General features: G+C 40.4%; 1 protein-coding gene across 5 annotated transcripts in view; it reads left to right on the top strand.

Annotated features, from left to right (window-relative positions):
• The window catches only part of Phka1 (phosphorylase kinase regulatory subunit alpha 1), a 138765-nt gene that overhangs the window by 31966 nt on the left and 85401 nt on the right, over positions 1–21398 (top strand). For all 5 annotated transcript variants that reach the window (XM_006257102.5, XM_063280283.1, XM_063280285.1 and 2 more), the window contains exons 9-10: positions 14456–14509; positions 15575–15697. In XM_006257102.5, coding sequence (XP_006257164.1) covers positions 14456–14509; positions 15575–15697 — 177 coding nt within the window. The remainder of the gene's footprint in view (positions 1–14455; positions 14510–15574; positions 15698–21398) is intronic.

The following is a 21398-nucleotide window of genomic DNA, read 5'->3' as shown; positions in this document are numbered from 1 at the left end:
TTTCGCTATCCTGGGTTTTTTTTTTTTTATTCCAAATGGATTTGCAATTTGCTCTTTCTAACTCTATGAAGAATTGAGTTGGAATTTTGATGGGGATTGCATTGAATCTGCAGATTGCTTTTGGCAAAATGGCCATTTTTACTATATTAATCCTGCCAATCCATGAGCATGGGAATTTTTTCCATGTTCTGAGAGCTTCAATTTCTTTCTTCAGAGACTTGAAATTTTTGTCATACCGATCTTTCACTTGCTTGGTTAAAATCACACCAAGATATTTTATATAATTTGGGACTAATTGCGAAGGCTGTCATTTCCCTAATTTCTTTCTCAGCCTGTTTCTCTTTTGTGTAGAGGAAGGCTACTAATATGTTTGATTTAATTTTATACTTGATTGCTTCAAGTTTCTCTTCATTTAATTTGATGTCATCTACTGGTTTGCTGTTTATTGCTTTTACTATGTTTAGTTATGGGCATTTAATTCCTGATCTTTCCAGGACTTTTTATCATGAATGGGGTGTTGAATTTTGACAAATGTTTTCTCAGCATCTAATGAAATGACATGTGGTTTTTATCTTTGAGTTTGTTTACATAGTGGATTGTGTTGATGGATTTCCATATATTAAACCATCCCTGCATCCCTGAATGAAGCCTGTTGATCATGAGGGATGGTCGTTTTTGTATGGGAAGGGTCTGGGGATACCTGGAAGAGAATGGGGGACAAGAAACACGAAGAAGGATGCCAAGAGTCTGATCAAGGCGACAATTTTATTTTTCTCCAAGACTGAATTTATACCATAACAGGGGTAACAGAGGGAGAGGGAAAGTAAGAGACATTTACGCAGGGCAAGGACACAATATTTGTGTGGTCAGGGAGTAGGCTGATGTTGACAGGTTGTCAGAAAAGTCACAGGTTTGTCATATCTATTAGTCAGCTGGATGTTGGTTTTTCAGAAAGGTTACAGGTCATCACATTGGGTATCTTGACGCATCATATTATAATTCATTTTGACCACCAGATTTGTATTAGTCTTCTGCAGCTGGCTGGGGATTTTCCATGAACCCAGTCATGCTTAATTCTAACCATAATAATACTATCAACAATGGAGAGCTTCAAGGGCATCGCTCCCAACATCTCCCCCTTCCTTATAGTCAAATGAAGAGGTGGTCAAATGACTGTGCTGTCCTGGAATGAGCCCCTCGGGAACTGTGTCAGTCTTAGGTTGGAGTGATATTTGTCACATGGCCAAGAGAATCTTGTGGCCAGGGTCCGTCATGGGATAAGGCAGCAACTAATGGCAGCCCTCCTGTCTTAGGCCCTTTCTTTATTTGTGAATATATCGCTCTCTTACCCTTCATTGACTGTCCAGCTCAGCACACAGGGGTGACAGTTCATTGATGTTTCAGCAAAGGCATCAGGACAGCAGGCAGAAAAGAATGTTGGCCTCATTTGGCTGAAGGACAAAAATGTCCTTTCCTGGGCTGGGAGGAGATGTGTAGATGAGCTTGGCCATCATCAAAGCATCCTCCATAACTAGCCTATGATAATATACCTGAATAGGTTTTGCTGCTTGTTGCACCCACCTCGTCTGGCAAGGAAGACGCAACACCGTCGGATCCTTATCAACAGCCTTTATTGCAGGACACCTTCATTGCTGATACGGGGATGACAAGCGGCAAAGTCGCTCGCCTTATATACACAACAGTATGCTAATATTCTTTCAGGGATTGGCGGGGCAGGAGTCACCCCACTATCACCCCACTGTCATCCCAGCTACTTGTCCTCCAGAGATTGGCGCGGCATGAACCACCCCATTAGCATAGTACCGCCCCAGCCAGAATGTCGCCAGGTATAAACACCCCCCCCCGCATGCGCAGTACTGTTGTTCACCACAGGAGGGCACCGGATCACCTCATTATCATACAGCTGCCCTAGCAAGGGGACAAGCCTGCGCATGCTCGGTAAGTTGTTTACATTCAGACGGTGCTGGATGTCGGCGCCATCTTTGTTTTGCCCCGCCGCTCCCTACAACTGCTATATTATCTACCTGTTGTTTAACAAAGCTGGTTAAACGATTAAATGTCCAAGTGCCAAATGATATAAGCAAAAGAAGGCCTACTAGGGGGCCCAACAGGGAGGGAAGCAGTGTGGACAACCAAGGGGAGGTGGAGAACCAATTTTGATATCAGTTCTTAGCTTTTCCTCTTTTTCATTTTCTCTTTTCCAAGCCTTCTCTGACTTTTTTTTTATCTCTCTTTAACCATGTTCTAAGACACAGGAAGTATCCAAGCACTGCTTTTCTCTTACAAACCAGAATTCACTGTGATTGTTCAAAGTTGGGAAATTAAAGGTAAAAAGCCAACCAGAAATAAGTACACTTGTTCGCATATACAGTTTACATAAAAGGAGGGCCAGACAATTGTTCTTTTTGATTAACCTCTGACTCTTAAAGACAGTGTGGTTCAAAATTAAAATATTCAGATATACTTAAAACACTGTTCTGTTTTGGATAGATGTGGAAGCTTAAAAATTGAATGAATTCATATGATTATAAATGTTTACCATGAAATATCACAGAAGGGATGCCACCAGGCAGGGAATTACAATTTTAACTGATATTAAATATCTTAAATAATTTGGAGAAACCTCAGCATTGAATTTTAACCATCAGAAACAAAATAAAGACATTAATAGCTATCCCATGCATGTTATGTCAGAAATAAGCAAACCCCAACTCAGTACAGTACAGTATCAATAACTGAAAGTTAAATAATATGTTGATACATAGAAGGAAAAATAACATGTTGATTGTCATTTTTTAAATTCTCGAAATAAATCAAATAGACAATTCAATTTGGGTTCCTGAAACAATCATAATTGCATTATCTAAAAGGCCAAATCCTAATCCAAATCCATTGTGGAAGAATACATATCTCAGCTGTCCTGGAATGGGTGGTAGAGCTTTCAATTCTTCCTGTGCGATGGCAATGGACTTGAAGCGGTGCAGTTCTTTGAGAAAGCAGCTCCTGTCAGTGGAGTGCAGGCTGTAAATGAAGTTGCGTGTGCCCTGTGCCGTGTTTAGTGCCTTCCTGGGCTCCTTCTTTGGATCAGTGCCCAGAAGCCGAGGAGTAGGAATGTACAGGCTCTTTTAACAATTTTAATGGTAAATATAATCCCTGTATCAGCACCTGATTGTAACATTCTAAGACCCCAAGTATATCCACGTGTCCAATCCTGGTTTCAACCCACGGAGGTAAATTTAATATTTAGGGGGATACACCATCCCCTTGTTTTAGAATTAGAACCTTCACAATGGGAATCTGGGACATGCATATTAGTAGGACTGGAGGTATTGTAAGTCAAACAACACAGTGTATTAGGTGATAAAATTCTTAAGAACAGAGGAAAGGGGCCAGGCAAGAAAGCTAGGGGGTGGCCCACTGAGAGCTGGTGGAACAACCAGATCAGGTGACAAACAGCATTCAGTCACACAGCTAAACAAACGAGGAAGCTTTCTTGGGATGAAAAGGCCAGTGCAAAAATGAGTGCAAGCTTTGTGCCTGTGAAACAGAAAGTCGAACAGAGGGGCAGTGGTCTGTTACCAGCTGTCTCTCTGGAGTTAGATTTTACTTAAGGAGTACCTCCCTTCAGTGTCAGCTCAGTGGCTCTGCCTCTCAAGAGACCCAGCCTCTGAAGGACACTAGGCTTTCAGTATGAATTAATAACAAAAGGATGGAGAGATGGTTAGGACCTGGGTGCTAGATGTCAAGCAGCTGACAAAAGAGTTGTATGGTTCGTCTGCTTTAGCGGGGGAGTTTCTTCCAGGCTGTCAGACATGCCTGGCGACCTTGAGCCAAAAGACCAGGAGAAAATAGCATCTGAGAATCGAAGGGGGGGTTGCCCGGGGGGGGGGTGTTATCTGACTGAAGCCTCGGGCATCAGACAGTAAGCTATAATTAGAGATAACTGGCTATAAGGACTCTTTCTGCTGCCATTCCTGAGGCAGGAGTCCACAGTTGCGCGGGGCTTCCTGCCTCTTACATCCAATAAAGAGATTGCTAACACTGGAATTCTGATCTTTAATAGAAGTATATCTCTCCCGTGCCTCTGAATACCAGGACTGCAGTAGTAGCCCTTCACCAAGCTGTCTCACTGGGTCAGAGGGCCATGGAAAAGAAAACATTGATCCTGACCTTGGCCACAGCCTCCAGTGGAGTAAGCTGAAGAGCCGGTGCCAAGACTTTCTCCTGTTGTCATCCTAGAGTAAAGCCTGTTCTGTCTGGCAAAACAAAGTTCCTGGCAGTCTGCTACAGACTCTTTCTGAAACTACCTTAGGGGCTCCCCTGTCCCCCAACCTGGGGAATTTCGACCACGGGGGCAGGAACTGACTGCTGTGGGGATAGGATCAGAGGCACTCTCTATGTCAGTGATGACTAACCGGGAAGGTGACTTAACGCTGGATACCGACTCCTCTCTTGGAATAGGGCCAGCAGATAAGGCAGGCTCCCTGGCAGAAAACAATTTCTCTCAAGAAAATTATTTCCAAGTTAAGCACCAAGAGGACCAAGTAAAATTCCTTGACAAACAAAACAGTTCTATGATTTTAAACACAGTCATCAGTCCATGATTTCAAACATAGTCGTCAGTCCAAGTCCAAAAATGAAACAAAAGTCAAAAACACATGACAATATCACAGAAAACAAACTAGACAAACAAGACCAAGACAAGTCATACTAACAGATGCCTGATACCTTTCAGTACCTGGCCAAAACTGCAGCTTAACATTAGCTGCTTCCGGGATGAGGTGGACCATCTCTGATCCCACCTCCCACCTCTGTCCTCTAGATTCCTTTCTCCTCCTAGAGCATCCTCTAGGGCCTGTGGCCTGTGACAACTAGCATGTCTGCCTGTTACAGCCATAAGCCCCTCACAGGATCCACAACAACCACCAAGGGGACTCTAACCCCTCTCCAGGGAGACTCAAACCCTTCAGACAGCAGACAAGACAACATGAAACAAAGACAAGACATGACACAGAGACAAAACAGAAAGTAACACAGAATACAAAACACAGATTTTCTCAAGCTGTCCAATCTCCTTGTCAATTGTAGTCTGGGGAATGGACAGTTCCTGGCAGGTGCACCAAAATGTTTTAAGACCCCATAGTGGCCTTACCTCAGTAGTGCCACCCACAGAGCACAGATTGACAAAGCGACCACTGCAATAGCATGAGGGTATAAGGTTTTAATGCACGTACGTGGGGTTGTTCATCCACGCAGGGAGAGGCAACCTCAAACCCAAAAAAGCACACAACTTTTATTCATTACAGAGGGCAGACTTCAGCAACAAGGTTAGCTGGCTCATAAAACAATCACTAATTCTGCACTATCTTTTGTGTCAATTGTTCACTCTTGGGGGAACTATGGACAAATATTTCCTACAAAATCTAAGAATTTCTTTAAATATTTTTTCTTTTCTTTTTTTTCTTTTTTCTTTTTTCCTTTTTTTTAAAACCCTATTCTTCACGTCTTGAGTGACTCCCTGAGTCTTGTCACAAAAGCTGACTGTAGAATGCTTGTCCCATCACTTACCACTGAGATCTGTGTCGTCCGGGGAGAAACACACGCCAAGCCTCTGAACCAAGGTCAGGCGGTCCATGGTTGCCAGAAGCGGGGGAGCAAAGGCTCCGAGGGGGAGCAAAAGCTCCAAGGGGGAGCAAAGGCTCCTACAAACAAGGAAGACAGGCCTGCCTATTCACGGGGGACGACGTTCTCCTCCAGGAGACCCCCTAACAGTCCCACTTTGGGCGCCATTTGTAAGCGAAGGGTCCAGAGTACCTGGAAGAGAATGGGGGACAGGAGACACGAAGAAGGATGCTGAGACAAGAATCTGATCAAGTCAACAATTTTATTTTTCTCCAAGGCTGAATTTATACCATAACAGGGGTACCAGAGGGAGGGGGGAAATAAGAAACATTTACGCAGGGCAAGGACACAATATTCGTGTGGTCAGGGAGTAGGCTGATGTTGACAGGTTGTCAGAAAAGTCACAGGTTTGTCATATCTATTAGTCAGCTGGATGTTGGTCATCACATTGGGTATCTTGACGCATCTTATTTTCCATGAACCCAGTCATGCTTAATTCTAACCATAATAATAATATCAGCATTGGAGGGCTTAAAGGGCATCGCTCCCAGCAGTTTTGATGTGTTCTTATATTCAGTTTGCAAGAATTTTATTGATTATTTTTGCATCAATATTCATAAGGGAAATTTGTTTGAAGTTCTGTTATTTTGTTGGGTCTTTGTATGGTTTAGGTATAAAGGTAATTGTGGCTTCATAGAAGGAATTTGGTAGTGATCAGTCTGTTTCTATTTTGTGGAATAGTTTGGACAATATTAGTATGAGGTGTTTTATGAAGGTCTGATAGAATTCTGCACTGAACCCATCTGGTCCTGGGCTCTTTTTGGTTGGAAGACTCTGAACAACTGCTTCTATTTCTTTAGAAGTTATGGGGTTGTTTAGATGGTTTATTTGTTCCTGATTTAACTTTGGTACCTGGAATCTGTCTAGAAAAGTGTTCATTTCCTCCTTACAGTTTTGTTGAATATAGGCTTTCGTACTAGGAACTAGGATCTGATGATTTTTTTTTATTTCCTCAGATTCTGTTGTTTTGTCTCCCTTTTTATTTCTGATTTTGTTAATTTGGATACACTCTCTGTGACCTCTAGTTAGTCTGGCTAAGTAAGGGCTTATTTATCTTGTTGATTTTCTCAAAGAACCAGCTCCTGCTTTTGTTGATTCTTTATATAGTCCTTTTTGTTTCTACTTGGTTGATTTCAGCCCTGGTTTGATTATTTCCTGCCTTCTACTCCTCTTGGGTTTATTTATTTCTTTTTTGCTCTAGAACTTTTAGGTGTGCTGTCAAGCTGCTGACATATGCTCTCTCCTGTTTCTTTTTGCAGGCACTCAGAGCTATGAGTTTTCCTCTTAGCAATGCTTTAATTATGTCCCATAAGTTTGGGTATGTTGTATCTTCATTTTCATTTCTACAAAGTCTTTAATTTATTTCTTTATTTCTTCCTTGACCAAGTTGTCATTAAGTAGAGCGTTGTTCAACTTCCATGTATATGTCCCCCCTCTGTCATTATTGTTATTATTGAAGACCAGGCTTAGTCCGTAGTGATCTGGTAGGATGCATGGGATTATTTCTATCTTCCTGTATCTTTTGAGTCCTCTTTTGTGACCAATTATATGGTCAATTTTGGAGAAGGTACCATGAGGTGCTGAGAAGAAGGCATATCTTTTTGTTTTAGGATGAAATGATCTATAAATATCTGTTAAATCCATTTGATTCATAACTTCTGTTAGTTTCTCTATGTCTCTGTTTATTTTCTGTTTCCATGATCTGCCCATTGATGAGAGTGAGGTGTTGAAATCTCCTACAATTATTGTGTGATGTGCAATGTGTGCTTTGTGCTTTAGTAAGGTTTCTTTTATGAATGTAGGTGCCCTTGCATTTGAAGCATAGATATTTAGGATTGAGAGTTCATCTTGGTGGATTTTTCCTTTGATGAATATGACTTGTCCTTCCTTATCTTTTTTGTTGACTTTTGATTGAAAGTCAATTTTATTCGGTATTAGAATGGCAACTCCAGCTTATTTCTTCTAGCCATTTGCTTGGAAAGTTGTTTTCCAGCCTTTTATTCTGAGGTAGTGTCTGTCTTTGTCCCTGAGGTGTGTTTCCTGTAGGCAGCAAAATGCTGAGTCCTCTTTATGTATCCAGTCTATTAGTCTATTTCTTTTTATTGGAGAATTGAGTCCATTAATGTAGAGAGATATTAAGGAATAGTGATTGTCACTTCCTGTTATTTTCATTGCTAAAGGTGGAATTATGTTTGTGTGTCTGTCTTTTGGTTTCATTGCATGGAGATTATAGTCTTGCTTTTTGTATGGTGTAGTTTCTCTCCTAGCGTTCAAGTTTTCCATCTCTCATCCTTTGTAGGACTGGATTTGTAGAAAGATATTGTGTAAATTTGGTTTTGTCGTGGAATATCTTGGTTTCTTCATCTATGTTAATTGAGAGTTTTGCTGGATACAGTAACCTGGTCTGGCATTTTGTTCTCTTAGGGTCTGTATGACATCTGTCCATGATCTTCTGGCTTTCATAGTCTCTGGTGAGAAGTCTGGTATAATTCTGATAAGTTTGCCTTTATATGTTACTTGACCTTTTTCCCTTAGTGCTTTTAATATTCTTTCTTTGTTTTGCGTGTTCGGTGTTTTAACTATTATGTGACAGGAGGAATTTCTCTTCTGGTCCAATCTACTTGGAGTTCTGTAGACTTCTTGTATGTTTATGGGCATCTCTTTCTTTAGGTTAGGGACGTTTACTTCTATAATTTTGTTGAATATATTTACTGGCCCTTTAATTTGGGAGTCTTCACTCTCTTCTATACCTATTATCCTTAGGTTTGATCTTCTCATTGTGTCCTGGATTTCCTGGATATTTTGGGCTAGGAGCTTTTTCTATTTACATTATGTTTGATGGTTGTGTCATGTTTTCTATGGTATCTTCTGCTCCTAAGATTCTCTCTTCTATCTCTTGTATTCTGTTTGTGATGCTTGGCTTGTATCTATGACTTCTGGTCTCTTCCTTAGGTTTTCTATCTCCATGGTTGTCTCCCTTTGTGCTTTCTTTATTGTTTCTATTTCCAATTTTAAATCCTAGACCGTTTTGTTCAATTCTTTCACCTGTTTGGTTGTGTTTTTCTGTAATTCTTTCAGGGATTTTTGTGTTTCCTCTTTAAGGGCTTCTACTTTTTTCCTTGTGTTGTCATGCATTTCTTTAAGGGAGTTATTTATATCCTTCTTAAAGTCCTCCACCATTATCATAAAATGTGATTTTTCAGTCTAAATCATGCATTTCCAGTGTGCTTGGATATCCAGTATTTTCTTTGGTGGGAGAACTGGGCTCTGATGATGCCATGTAGTCTTGTTCTCTGTTGTTTAGGTTCCTGCACTTGCCTCTAGCCATTGGGTTGTCTCTGGTGTTTGCTTGTCTTGCTGTTTCTGAGAGTGACTTGACCCTTCTGTAGGCCTCTGTGTCAGCACTCCTGTAGAACTGTTTTCCTGTTTTCTTTCAGCCTTGTCGAAGAACAGATGCTCTGATTTCAGGTGTGTAGGCACTCCTGGTGACTGTCTTTCAGCTCTTGGCATGGGCAGGAATCAGAAGGATCCTGCCTCTGATTGCTCCTAGGTCCTTGCACCCAGAGGGCACACACAGTTGGCACTAGGCAATTCCCTCTTGGGTCAGAAATGTGGGCAGAGGCTAGTCTCCTCTGATTTCTCAGCAGTGTCCACATTTTTGAGGGTCCAGCTCCCTCCGCCACAGGATTTGGGTACAGGGAGCTGTTTGACTGGGCATAGACCAGAACTGCAGGTACCGGTGCCTGACTGTTCCTATATTTCTGTGTCCAGAGGCACTGTGCAGTTTCCTCTTAGACCAGGGATGTGGGCAGAGGTGGGCAGAAGTGGCAGTCTGTCCTTCAGTCTCAGGATATCTGCACTTCTGGGTGTTCAGCTCTCTTCTCCACGGTATTTGTGTCATGGATCTATTTTCACTTTTGCCAGTTAAGCCAGCACCATTTGTTCAAGAAGTTTTTTTTTTGTTTTTCGTTTTTATCCACTGTATTTTTTGGGCAGCTTTGTCAAAGATCAAGTCTCTGTAAGTATGTAGTTTTATTTCTGTGTCTTCAATTCTATTCCACTGTTCTACCTGCCTGTCTCTGTACCAATATCATACATTTTTTAAATCACTATTGCTCTGTAATTCTGCTTGAGGTCAGGGATGGTGATTCCCCCAGCAGTTCTTGTATTGTTAAGAATTGTTTTCCCTACTCTGTTTTTTTTTTCTTATCTGAATCTGTGAATTGCTCTTTCCATGTCTTTGAAGAATTGAGTTGGGATTTTGATAGGGATTGCATTGAATCTGTAGGTTACTTTCGTTAGGATGGCCATTTTTACTATGTTAATCCTGCCAATCCATGAGCATGGGAGATCTCTCCATTTTCTGAGATCTTCTTCAATTTCTTAGAAAGTGACTCTTAAGTATATTACAAATGATTAGAATAACCACACTGAAGAATGTAAAGAAAAAATGGCTTAAATATTGGAAAACGGTTATTTTGACAGGATACTGTAAACCCAAGAGAAAATTAACCATATACAAACACGATACTCTTGTTCATGTGTCATAAAACTACAAGTATGCTTTTATTAATCCAGCCATGTTTCTATATTATTACTGCAAAACTGAGTAGTTTTAATGGAGGCTATGCGGCCTGAAAAATCTGAAGTATTTGTTCTTTGTCACTTTAATATGACGTTGGCAAATTTCTGCTCTAGTTGTTAAAATTGTTTCTCAAAGAGGTTGAACAAGTAATTGTATGGTATGTACATTAGGTTTTATAACTATTGAAGAAGTTCGAAATACTACATGGGGAAAGCTACAATGAACTCCTATGCTGAATGAAAGTAGATGGTATTATTGTAAAAGTGTGGTGGGGAAGGGGAGAATGAGAGACAGAGTCACAGAGACAGGGAATTTAACATAGGGATGTGTGCTTATCTGTATGTTGAGGTTGTCCAAATCTTGGGTTTTAAATAACAGTCTTGAAAAAGTGGATCAGGAATCCTTGATAAATAGCTGATTTGAGGATCAAACTAGGGACTATACAAAAGATCCTAAAGCATCTTAAAATTTCAGAAAGTAAAAACGTCAAAAGGTTGTGGAAGTGACTGAGCATGGTGGTACAAGCCTTTAATCCCAGTACCTGAGAAGTAGAGGCAAGCAGATCTCTGTGAATTAAATAGCAGTCTGGTCTGCAGAGTGAGTTCCTGGACAGTCATGGCTATATAGAATCAGACCACCCCAAAAGAAGATGCTTAAATGTGAAGTTTCTTCTTGCAGTAGATGTTAATTACCACAGAGACCCATAACTGGACAATGTGCAGAGTGATGAGAGCCTTTGTAACACTCAGCCCTAAATGGCATGTCTTTGTGAAAGCCCTCACCTCATGGCTCAGGTATCGATGTGGAAGAGGACACAGAAAGAGTTTAGGAGCCAAAGATGATGAATGACTCAAAGGAAACAGTACCATCCAGACATGATCAGACTGATACACACATGAACTCACAGAAACTGACAGCATAACACAAGACCTGCACAGGTTCAAACCAGACTAAATCCTAGCATGAAGAAGGGAAAGTAGACACAAAATCCCATCTTTCATAGTTAGAGTTTCTATTGCTGTGACAAATAAAATGCCCAAAAAGCAAGTTGGGGAGGAAAGAGTTTATTCAGCTTACACTTCCACACTGCTGTTTATCAGTGAATGACATCAGGACAGGAACTCAAGCAGGGCAGGAATTTGGAGGCAGGAGCTGATGCAGAGGCCATAGAGGAGTACTGCTTACTGGCTTGCTCATCATGGCTTGCTCAGTCTGCTCCTTTATAGAACCCAGGATCACCATCCCAGGGATGGCATCACCCACATGGGCTGGTCCCTCTCTTATTGATCACTAATTAAGAAAATGCCTTACAGCTCTTATGATCTCATGGAGACATTTCCTCTACTGAGGCTTCTTCCTCTCTTATGACTCAAGCTTGTGTCAGGTTGACACACAAACCCAGCCAATACACTGTCCTTAAATAAGAAGCTATTTGCAGTTGATATCTGCTAGGAAAGGAACAGTTTTCTCCAATGGAGTAACAGTGGGTATCATAATCACACCCCAAGGCAGGTCTCATACCCAGTGTTGGGCTTTAGAAATTGCCACTTAAACTAAATAAACATTGATCTCAGTTAAGTAAGATTAGTTTTTTGAATGCACACCATAATACTGGACATTCAGGACCACAGAAAGGATTCAGGAGCCTAATTGTAGTATTAGTCTGCTGTTAGAGTAGACCTTTTTTATAGGAAAAACCAGGTTCAAACATTTAAAGGGCAAGAAGGGGAGCAGTTGGCTCACTAGGCAAAGTATTAAGAGCTAACCTTTAAGCCGATTGGTCCTGAGTAAGGTAAGGGGGTGGTGGATGGGAGGTGAACAGGGGAATTTCAGAAAATTGAGATAACACAGCATGAATATTGTAAGTTTTTGGCTAATTAGTAGCATTCTTCAGTGTCAGCCACAAAAACCACACAGTGAGTTCATACGTAGGTGTAGAAAGTGCTGACTGGTGATCAGCCCTTACTTAAGGTATTTTAGAGATAGTAGTTCATATTGACCTTTGATGGGCCCTACATAAAGCTTTGTGTAATTTCTTAAGACTAGCAAATCTCATACAGAACATTCAGAACATATTGAACAAAACAGGGTATGTGCGAGTGAAAGAAGAGTGTGTGAGATGTGTGTGAGGTGTGTATAAAGAGTGTATGTGAGAGTGAAAGGGGAACAAACAAAGGTGTATAGAAGAGTGGGAGTTCAAGAAAAGAAGAGGGCACAGGAGAAAAGCAGAGTACTCAAGGGAATGGAATGCAGAGTATGTGCAGCCTTGAGCTGCAAGTAAGTGAGCAAGAGAGAAAAAGAGCAGAGAGTGAAAGAGAAGAGAGAGAAACTTTAAGCCTTGAAAAATTGCCTGCTAGTTTGTACCCAAAAGGTAGTCTGTGTATATTTATTATGCGCCTTCCAGATATCCCTACTTCCAGGTGAGAACTCTGATCCTGTGTCGAGGTTGGACCCAACATCAAAGCATTAAAACACATCATTAAATCAAATAAAGAACAATCTTTACCCTTCTTGAATATTCGGGTGAAAGATAAAATGAAAAGTAGAATATATAATAGATTTTTTTAAGTTTTTCAAACCTTATTTTTAATGATGATTCTTAAGTGCTTTAACCTCCCTTGTAGCCTACCTCCCACCAGAGGTAGTGGGAAAGAAAGGATACAGGGGAAGTAGACCTGTTTAGAAAGGTTCTTTGGAGCAACTCCCATCTGTGTTGTCTGGAAATCAGCAGTTCCATTCACAGGTCAGCAAGCGGTAGCTCTATACACTTGCAAATACTTCATGGATACACCAGCAATCCAGTTCATTAGAGTTGGGTTAGCAAACACGAATCAGCAGTGGTGGTATGACCTAGCAGAGACACCTAGGCCTCAGCCTAGGTACAAGTCAGCAGGAGGGACCAGAAGGGACAGCAGGAGAAGTCCTTGCTGTGCCTCTCTCAGAGAAGAGAAGATCAGCGAAGACCCACTGAACCTGGAGCTCACTGATTCAGCTAGACCTGCCTATAACCCTGAGGAATCCTCCCATTCCTGTCTCTGCAGCACTGGGATTGCGGGAACTGCCACCACAGCTGGCTCTTCACCTGGTGCTGGAAATCTGACCTTAGGTTCTTATGCTTGCACAGCAAACACATTGCCCACTGAGACATCACCTGAGTCCTGTAGTGTGAGATTTTAATTTGTATCCTGGAATAGAATAATAAAGGATGGTGATGGAAAACCCAGAGAAATCAAAATAGGCTTTATAATTTAATTAATATTAGAATATTAACTGTACCTTTTGGATACATTATTGGGTTCTTATTCCTTTCCCTCTTTCCTCCTCAATCCCTCCCAACCCCCAACACTAGGTAGGTGAGAAGATGGTTAGAGGGGAAAGGGCATGTAGATCTTTTTAGACTACTTCCTGCTGATTAGGAGCTTTGCCAAGGGGCAAGTCCAATCTTTATCATGAGGATATCCTCAACCAGCAGCCTGGCAAAAAAAGAGCAAAAGAGGCAATAGCAGCAGGAGAGGCAGCCTCTCAGGGCTCTGGCATTTTTTATATCCTCTGAAGAGTCCCCAGAATTCCAAATGTAAACTATCTTCAGCTGGTAGAGTCATGCCCCTACCAGAGCGCGAGACAAATCATAGTCAGCTGCTGTGGACACTTGATGCAGTCCCATATCCTACACGTGGATTAAAATAAAAACATACTCCTATAACATAACTGGATTTTTTGAGAATCCAAAATTCTCACTATTTTTTATTCCAATGTATATTCTGAAGGTATTTAAATTAATATAAGGAGATGAGATTTGGTAGGTATAGTGAAACTAGTCTTTATAACTTTTATAAATTGAAAATAATCTCAAACTTTTAAAAATATATGTTAAAAGTAAGATATGGTCTCTTAGGAGCTGCATTACTGTGGGATGGACTAGCTAGTTGCAGGTTTGGCCTAAGGTCAATAGCCATGGAAAAGATACTGCCAGGAATGTTGCTTTGGGGAAGAACCCATTACACACTTCTTGCTTGAAAGGACATTGCTGGTGCTGCTAAGCCGTCTTTGAATACTATGTCTGTATTGGTGAGAGATGGATACATATAGATGTTTGAGGATGTTCCTTCTTAATTATAGAGTCATACAGATGTACAAGCTTCAGTGCCCTTTTCTCTGTGTCCCCAGGGTCGTTATGGTTGCTGTCGTTTTCTGCGTGATGGATATAAAACTCCTAAAGAGGTATGTTTCTTTTCACCACAGGGAAATTGGGCGGAATTGCTCTTACTCTTTGTAGCCTTATTCAGAGATAACGGTTACTTCACTGTTGGAATTTTTAAAGATCATTAAAAGAAATAAGTGATGTTTGCTGTATTTGTTGGGCTTGGCTGCCAAGCTCTGCCACTGATAGTAAATAACAGTAAAATGTCAAAAAATAAATATAAAAAGGAAAGGCAGTCTTTTCTTTCAGTTGGTTAGTGTAGACACAAGGTTTAAACACAAACAGTATTTGCATACTCTCCAACCCCCACGTCAATGCTTAATCAGTACAAAGGGAAAGTCATCTTTCCATTACTACATTTTTGACTACCTGTTACAGTTCATTTTCTGTTGTTAATGGCAAAGTACCATACATAGACTGAGTTGTAAAATGGTGTACTTGGGGGTCACAAATTCTGTAGGTACAAAACTGTCCTACAGACAAGGGGATCCTACAGAAGGGGTCCACATCTGAGGAATACCTTCTTACTGACAGAGTCTTAAGTGTCATTCAAGTACCTCATGGCAAGATACAGGAAGCACTAGTGTGCCTCTTCTGTTCCCTCTCCTTCTGTCAAAGCCAGAGATTCAGTCTCCACTCTAATGGCCTCATTGAATCCTGAATGCTGCTTTGGGGAAGACCCTATAACACAATTATTGCTTGAAAGGATATTGCTGCTGCTACTGCTGCTGCTGCTGCTGCTGCTGCTGCTGCTGCTGCTGCTGCTGCTGCTGCTGCTGAAGTGTTTTTGAGTACTATGTGTTGGTGACAGATGGATAGATGTAGATGTCTGAGGATGTGGTTCTGCTTAATTATAAACTATTTTATCAGGGCAGTGGTTCTTATCTCCAAACCAGTAGTTGCAAGTTTCTTCATAGAGCACTTTCTAGGGGAGGGAGTATGAGTATGTTCTTACTGCCTTTCCTGATGCTGTCTTTGAAACAAATGGTCTGCAGTAAAACTCCTATTATAATACATCTAAACTAAGGATATACATCTAATCTCCGAATGACAGGACAAACTTTGTCTATTATATTTTTCTTTAGGATCCTAATCGCCTATACTATGAACCAGCTGAGCTGAAGCTATTTGAAAACATAGAGTGTGAATGGCCACTGTTCTGGACATACTTTATCCTTGATGGGATCTTCAGTGGCAACACAGAACAGGTAATGAGCTGGGAGAAGAGCTCTTAACAAGCTGCTCTTGTATTTTCTTTTGATTGATGGCTGTATCTGTTTTTACTGGCTAAATGGGAGTCTTCCTACTAAGGAAGAGATGGAGTTGTCTCCTACAGATTTATAGCTGATAGCAATGAATTAAGAGTTGGAAGACTCAGATTGTTTTTCCCCTCCAATCCTTACCATTGAGTAATCCAAATGTTGTCATTAAGTTTTTCAGATTCAGTGTCTCTGTAGGTGAGGGAAAATTTTTTCATTAGAAATTATCAAGTAAAGATGTTAAAATAGATAACACCACTTTCATCTTTACATGGTGTATGTGTGTGTGTGTGTACATATGTATTACACAATATGCCACAAATTTATATACTAAAAAGATTCTTTAGTATAGCGTCACATGTTTGTAATCCTAAAACTTAGAGCCTAGGGCAGGCAGTTCATAAATTTGAGGCCAGTGTAGGTTAGATAGCAAGATCATCTCAAATAATATTTCTATAAAAGATATCCCTGGGTGATACCGTGATGGTTAACAGTGCTGTTGCTTTTCCAGAGGACCCGGGTTCAATTCTTAGCACCTACATGGCACCTCATAAACTGTTAATTCCAGTTCCAGGAGCTCCAAAGCCTTCTTGTAACCTAGCAGGCACCCATGTTGGTCATATGCATATCTGCAGGCAAAATACTAATACACATAAAATAAAAATAAGTAAGCCTTTTAAAAAGATATTTCCAAAATTCTTATGCATCCACAAATAAAGATATGTTGTAAGTCGAAATTACAGTCAGTTCTAATATGAGATATCATCCCTTTAAAAAAATCACCATGCAATGCATATCCAAGAAATTACAAAACTACAAAATGGGAAAATGGGATAAGGAGCACAGTACTAAAATGTTTGCATACAAAGACCTGGAAAGATCAGGAATGCAAGGCCAATACCTAAACATAGTAAAAACCATATGCAGCAAACTAGTAGCCAACATTAAACTAAATGGAGAGAAACTTGAAGCAATCCCACTAAAATCAGGGACTAGACAAGGCTGCCCACTCTCTCCCTACTTATTCAATATAGTACTCGAAGTCCTAGCCAGAGCAATCAGATAACAAAAGGAGGTCAAAGGGATACAAACTGGAAAGGAAGAAGTCAAAATATCACTATTTGCAAATGATATGATAGTATACTTAAGTGACCCCAAGAGTTCCACCAGAGAACTACTAAGCCTGATAAACACGTTCAGCAAAGTGGCTGGGTATAAAATTTACTCAAATCAGTAGCCTTCCTCTACTCAAAGGATAAACAGGCTGTGAAAGAAATTAGGGAAATGACACCCTTCACAATAGTCCCAAAATAATATATCTCGGTGTGACTGTAACCAAGCAAGTGAAAGATCTGTATGACAAGAACTTCAAGTCTCTGAAGAAAGAAATTAAAGAAGATCTCAGAAGATGGAAAGACCTCCCGTGCTCATGGATTAGCAGGATTAATATAGTAAAGATGGCCATTTTGCCAAAAGCAATCTGCAGATTCAATACAATCCCCATCAAAATTCCAACTCAATTCTTCAAAGAGCAAATCCATTTGGAATAACAACAACAAAAAAAAAACCAGGATAGCGAAAACTATACTCAATAATAAAAGAACTTCTGGGGGAATCAATATCCCTGAACTCAAGCAGTATTACAGAGCAATTGTGATAAAAACTGCATGGTATTGGTACAGAGACAGGCAGGTAGATCAGTGGAACAGAATTTAAGACCCAGAAATGAACCCACACACCTATGGTCACTTGATCTTTAACAAAGGGGTTAAAACCATCCAATGAAAAAAGATAGCATTTTCAGCAAATGGTGCTGGTTCAACTGGAGGTCAGCATGTAGAAGAATGCAAATTGATCCATTTTTGTCACCCTATACAAAGCTTAAGTCCAAGTTGATCAAGGACCTCCACATCAAACCAGATACACTCAAACTAATAGAAGAAAAGTGGGGAAGAGTCTTGAACACATGAGCACTGGGGAAAATTTCTTGAACAAAACAATAATGGCTTATGCTCTAAGATCAAGAATCAACAAATGGGACCTCATAAAACTGTAAAGCTTCTTTCTGTAAGGCAAAGGACACTGTCATTAGGACACAAGGGCAACCAACAGATTGGGAAAAGATCTTTACCAGTCCTACATCTGATAGAAGGCTAATATCTAAAATATACAAAGAACTCAAGAAGTTAGACTCCAAAAAGCCAAATAACCCTATTAAAAATGGGGTACAGAGCTAAACAAAGAATTCACAGCTAAGGAGTGCCGAATGGCTGACAACACCTAAAGAAATGTTTAGCATCCTTAGTCATCAGGGAAATGCAAATCAAAACAACCTTGAGATTCCACCTCACACCAGTCAGAATGATTAAGATAAAAATCTCAGGTAACAGCAGATGCTGGCAAGGATGTGGAGAAAGAGGAACACTCCTCCATTGTTGGTGGGATTGCCAACTGGTACAACCATTCTGGAAATCAGTCTGGAGGCTCCTCAGAAAATTGGACATTGAACTACCTGAGGATCCAGCTATACCTCTCTTGGGCATATACCCAAAAGATGCCCCAACATATAAAAAAGACACATGCTCCACTATGTTCATAGCAGCCTTATTTATAATAGCCAGAAGCTGGAAAGAACCCTGATGCCCTTCAACAGAGGAATGGATACAGAAAATGTGGTACATCTACACAATGGAATATTACTCAGCTATCAAAAACAATGACTTTATGAAATTCATAGGCAAATGGAGGGAACTATAAAATATCATCCTGAGTGAGGTAACCCAATCACAGAAAAACACACATGGTATGCACTCACTGCATCTTAATATCACTAAGTGGATATTAGCCCAAAAGCTTGAATTACCCAAGATACAACTCACAGACCACATGAAGCTCAAGAAAAAGGATGACTGAAATGCAGATGCTTCACTCCTTAAAAGGGGGAACAAAAATATTCATAGGAGGTGATATGGAAGCAACATTTGGAGCAGAGACTGAAGGAATGGCCATTCAGAGCCTGCCCCACATGTGGCCCATATATATGCAGCCACCAAAACTAGATAAGATGGATGAAGGTAAGAAGTGCATGCTGACAAGAGCCTGATATAGCTGTCTCCTGAGAGGCACAGCCAGAGCATGTCAAATACAGAGGCCAATGCTAGCAGCAAACCACTGAACTGATTACAGGACCCTGTTGGAGGAATTAGAGAAACGATTGAAAGAGCTGAAGGAGCTTGCAACCCCATAAGAACAACAATGCCAACCAACCAGAGCTTCCAGGGACTAAACCACTACCCAAAGACTATACATGGACTGACCCATGACTCCCACCTGCATAGGTAGCAGAGAATAACCTTGTTGGGGCACCGCTGGAAGGGGAAGCCTTTGGTCCTGCCAAGGTTGGACCCCCAGTGTAGGGGAATGTTGGGGGGTGTGGTAAGGGGGATGGATGGGGAGGGGAACACCCTTATAGAAGAAGGGGAAGGGGATGGGATGGGGGCTTATGTCTAGGAAACTGGGAAAGGGAATAACATTTGAATTGTAAATAGAAAAATATCCAATAAAAAATCAAGGCAGAAAAAATGTAAACAAAAATTGTTAAAAAAATGTTTGCATGCTGTGTGTAGTGGTACACACCTTTAATCCCAGAACTAGAAAGAAGTGTATGGGTCTCTTTGAGTTTAAGGCCAGCCTGCTATAGCCAGTTTTAGGAGAACTGAGACTATATAGTAGGATCTTTTCTCAATAATTAAATTGTTTATTCAAATACATAAGTATAACGATAAGCCTGATAGATTTACTATGAAGAAGACTTGAATTTTGCTTGTAGAAATGTTTGACCTTCTTCCTACTACCTGCCTGGCACCTCTGCCTGTATGTAAGAGGAAGAAAACAGAAGAGAAATAAAATAAAATAAAATAAAATAAAATAAAATAAAATAAAATAAAATAAAATAAAATAAAATAAAATATGGAAATCAGATGGGGAAAACCAAAAGTAGAGAGAAAAACATTAGAATGTGCCAAGAGGAAAGGGGTCAGTTAGAGAGCAAGGTACACAGTTTGCAACCAGGGCATCTATCAGAGGCTCATAGCTTATAAGTTAAGATGTATTTAAAGAAAGGTCTTATACAGTTGGATGGAACGCTGCAACAACATATGTGGACTCCTGTAGTTCATTGACCTTCTTAGGTGTGTGCATGTCTGTGTAATTTTAGACAGTATAGTTCAACAGAATATGTTTTAGGAAAAAAGTTGCATAATAAGCACCCTTCCAAACTCCCAATCTAGGTAGGAGAGTGTCAGAGGCCTGCTCCAGCTGGGGAACGAGCTGAGATGAACACAGTTGGACAAAGGCCAAAGAACAATGATCTATGTGGCCTTGTAATTCTCTCTTACTGTTCTAGTGGGGAAGGGCAGAACCTGTTGGCCTCTGGAAACTTAGCTCTTTCTCACTGTTTTGTGCTAAGTGCTGGTTTCTTACTCTATCTCTATTGCTTAAGGACCTTTCTCTGTCCAGGCAAGAGGCTTGGGCTCATTTAATTCTTCATGAACCAGGAAGAAAATAGAAGAAAAAAATCTTTTACATAGGCAATTTGCACAGACACACATGAACTCATAGACATACCCATTCTGGTCAGGCCCCAACCACATATCTCATCAGCTTCAAAAGTGTTCATGCATACTTACATACATACACATATACCTACACATATATGTAAATACACACATGTAGGTGAACAGACATATACATATACATTTGAATGGATGGGGCATAGCCCGCCATCTACCATCTTAGTTCTTCACTCTGGACTTTTTATACTTTCTTAGACAAAGTTCTGTAGAAAATTACCACATAGATAAAATGTTACACAAAAGGGGAGTTACAGAAAGATGTTGATAGTCAGTACAAAGCAGTGTTTCATTCTATAAGCTCATTATAAGTTCAAAGCAACAGTTTCACATAGTCTCACTTTATCATAGTGCACACCTGTGACTTCATCTTTGGATCTGACTAGAATGAATGTGTTTCCTTGATTACAAATCTGTCCCACGCCTTTTTCTCTTTTTAGTGTAGTTGTGAAAGCTCATTGTATCCTTTATTATGCAGCCTTTACTTACTATTTTATGAGTGGGCATATTCTATTCTCGATTCTAACTTTATTATCTTTTTGGCAAAGCAATTAAAATCATCTCCTAGACCTTTCCCCCTAAAATTATTTGAATCAAATCAGGAATTCTATAAAAGCACTAATTCATCTAAGCAGCATTAATTCATGAAAGTTTATTTTTATGTTGATCTGCAGGAAATCTGTTCAATAGGGTGGACTGATGCCCAAGAATCCTTAGGATATGTAACAGTGACAGTAAAGGCATATCAGTAGCAAGAAGCAATCCTGGGATGAAGTTTCCAAAGATCCTGCTGACCCATTCTTACAGGTCTCCCATCATAGTCCATGCAAAAATGTGGGCTACCTTCAGGAAACTCACCTGCTAGCCTTATCCTATCTTAGATGGCTCCTGACAGGAGAAAAAGGTTAGAGGAGAAAGGAAACATTTATCTCTTTAGACTACTTCCTGCTGATTAGGGGCATTAAATTCATTAGGGTAAATCCAATCTTTGTAGTCAGGATATCTCCAACTTGTTCTGG

The sequence above is a fragment of the Rattus norvegicus genome, chromosome X, assembly GCF_036323735.1.
Source record: "Rattus norvegicus strain BN/NHsdMcwi chromosome X, GRCr8, whole genome shotgun sequence".
Taxonomy (NCBI): Eukaryota; Metazoa; Chordata; class Mammalia; order Rodentia; family Muridae; genus Rattus; species Rattus norvegicus.
Note: the sequence above shows the minus strand (reverse complement) of the source record. Positions and strands in the feature narration are given on the sequence as shown.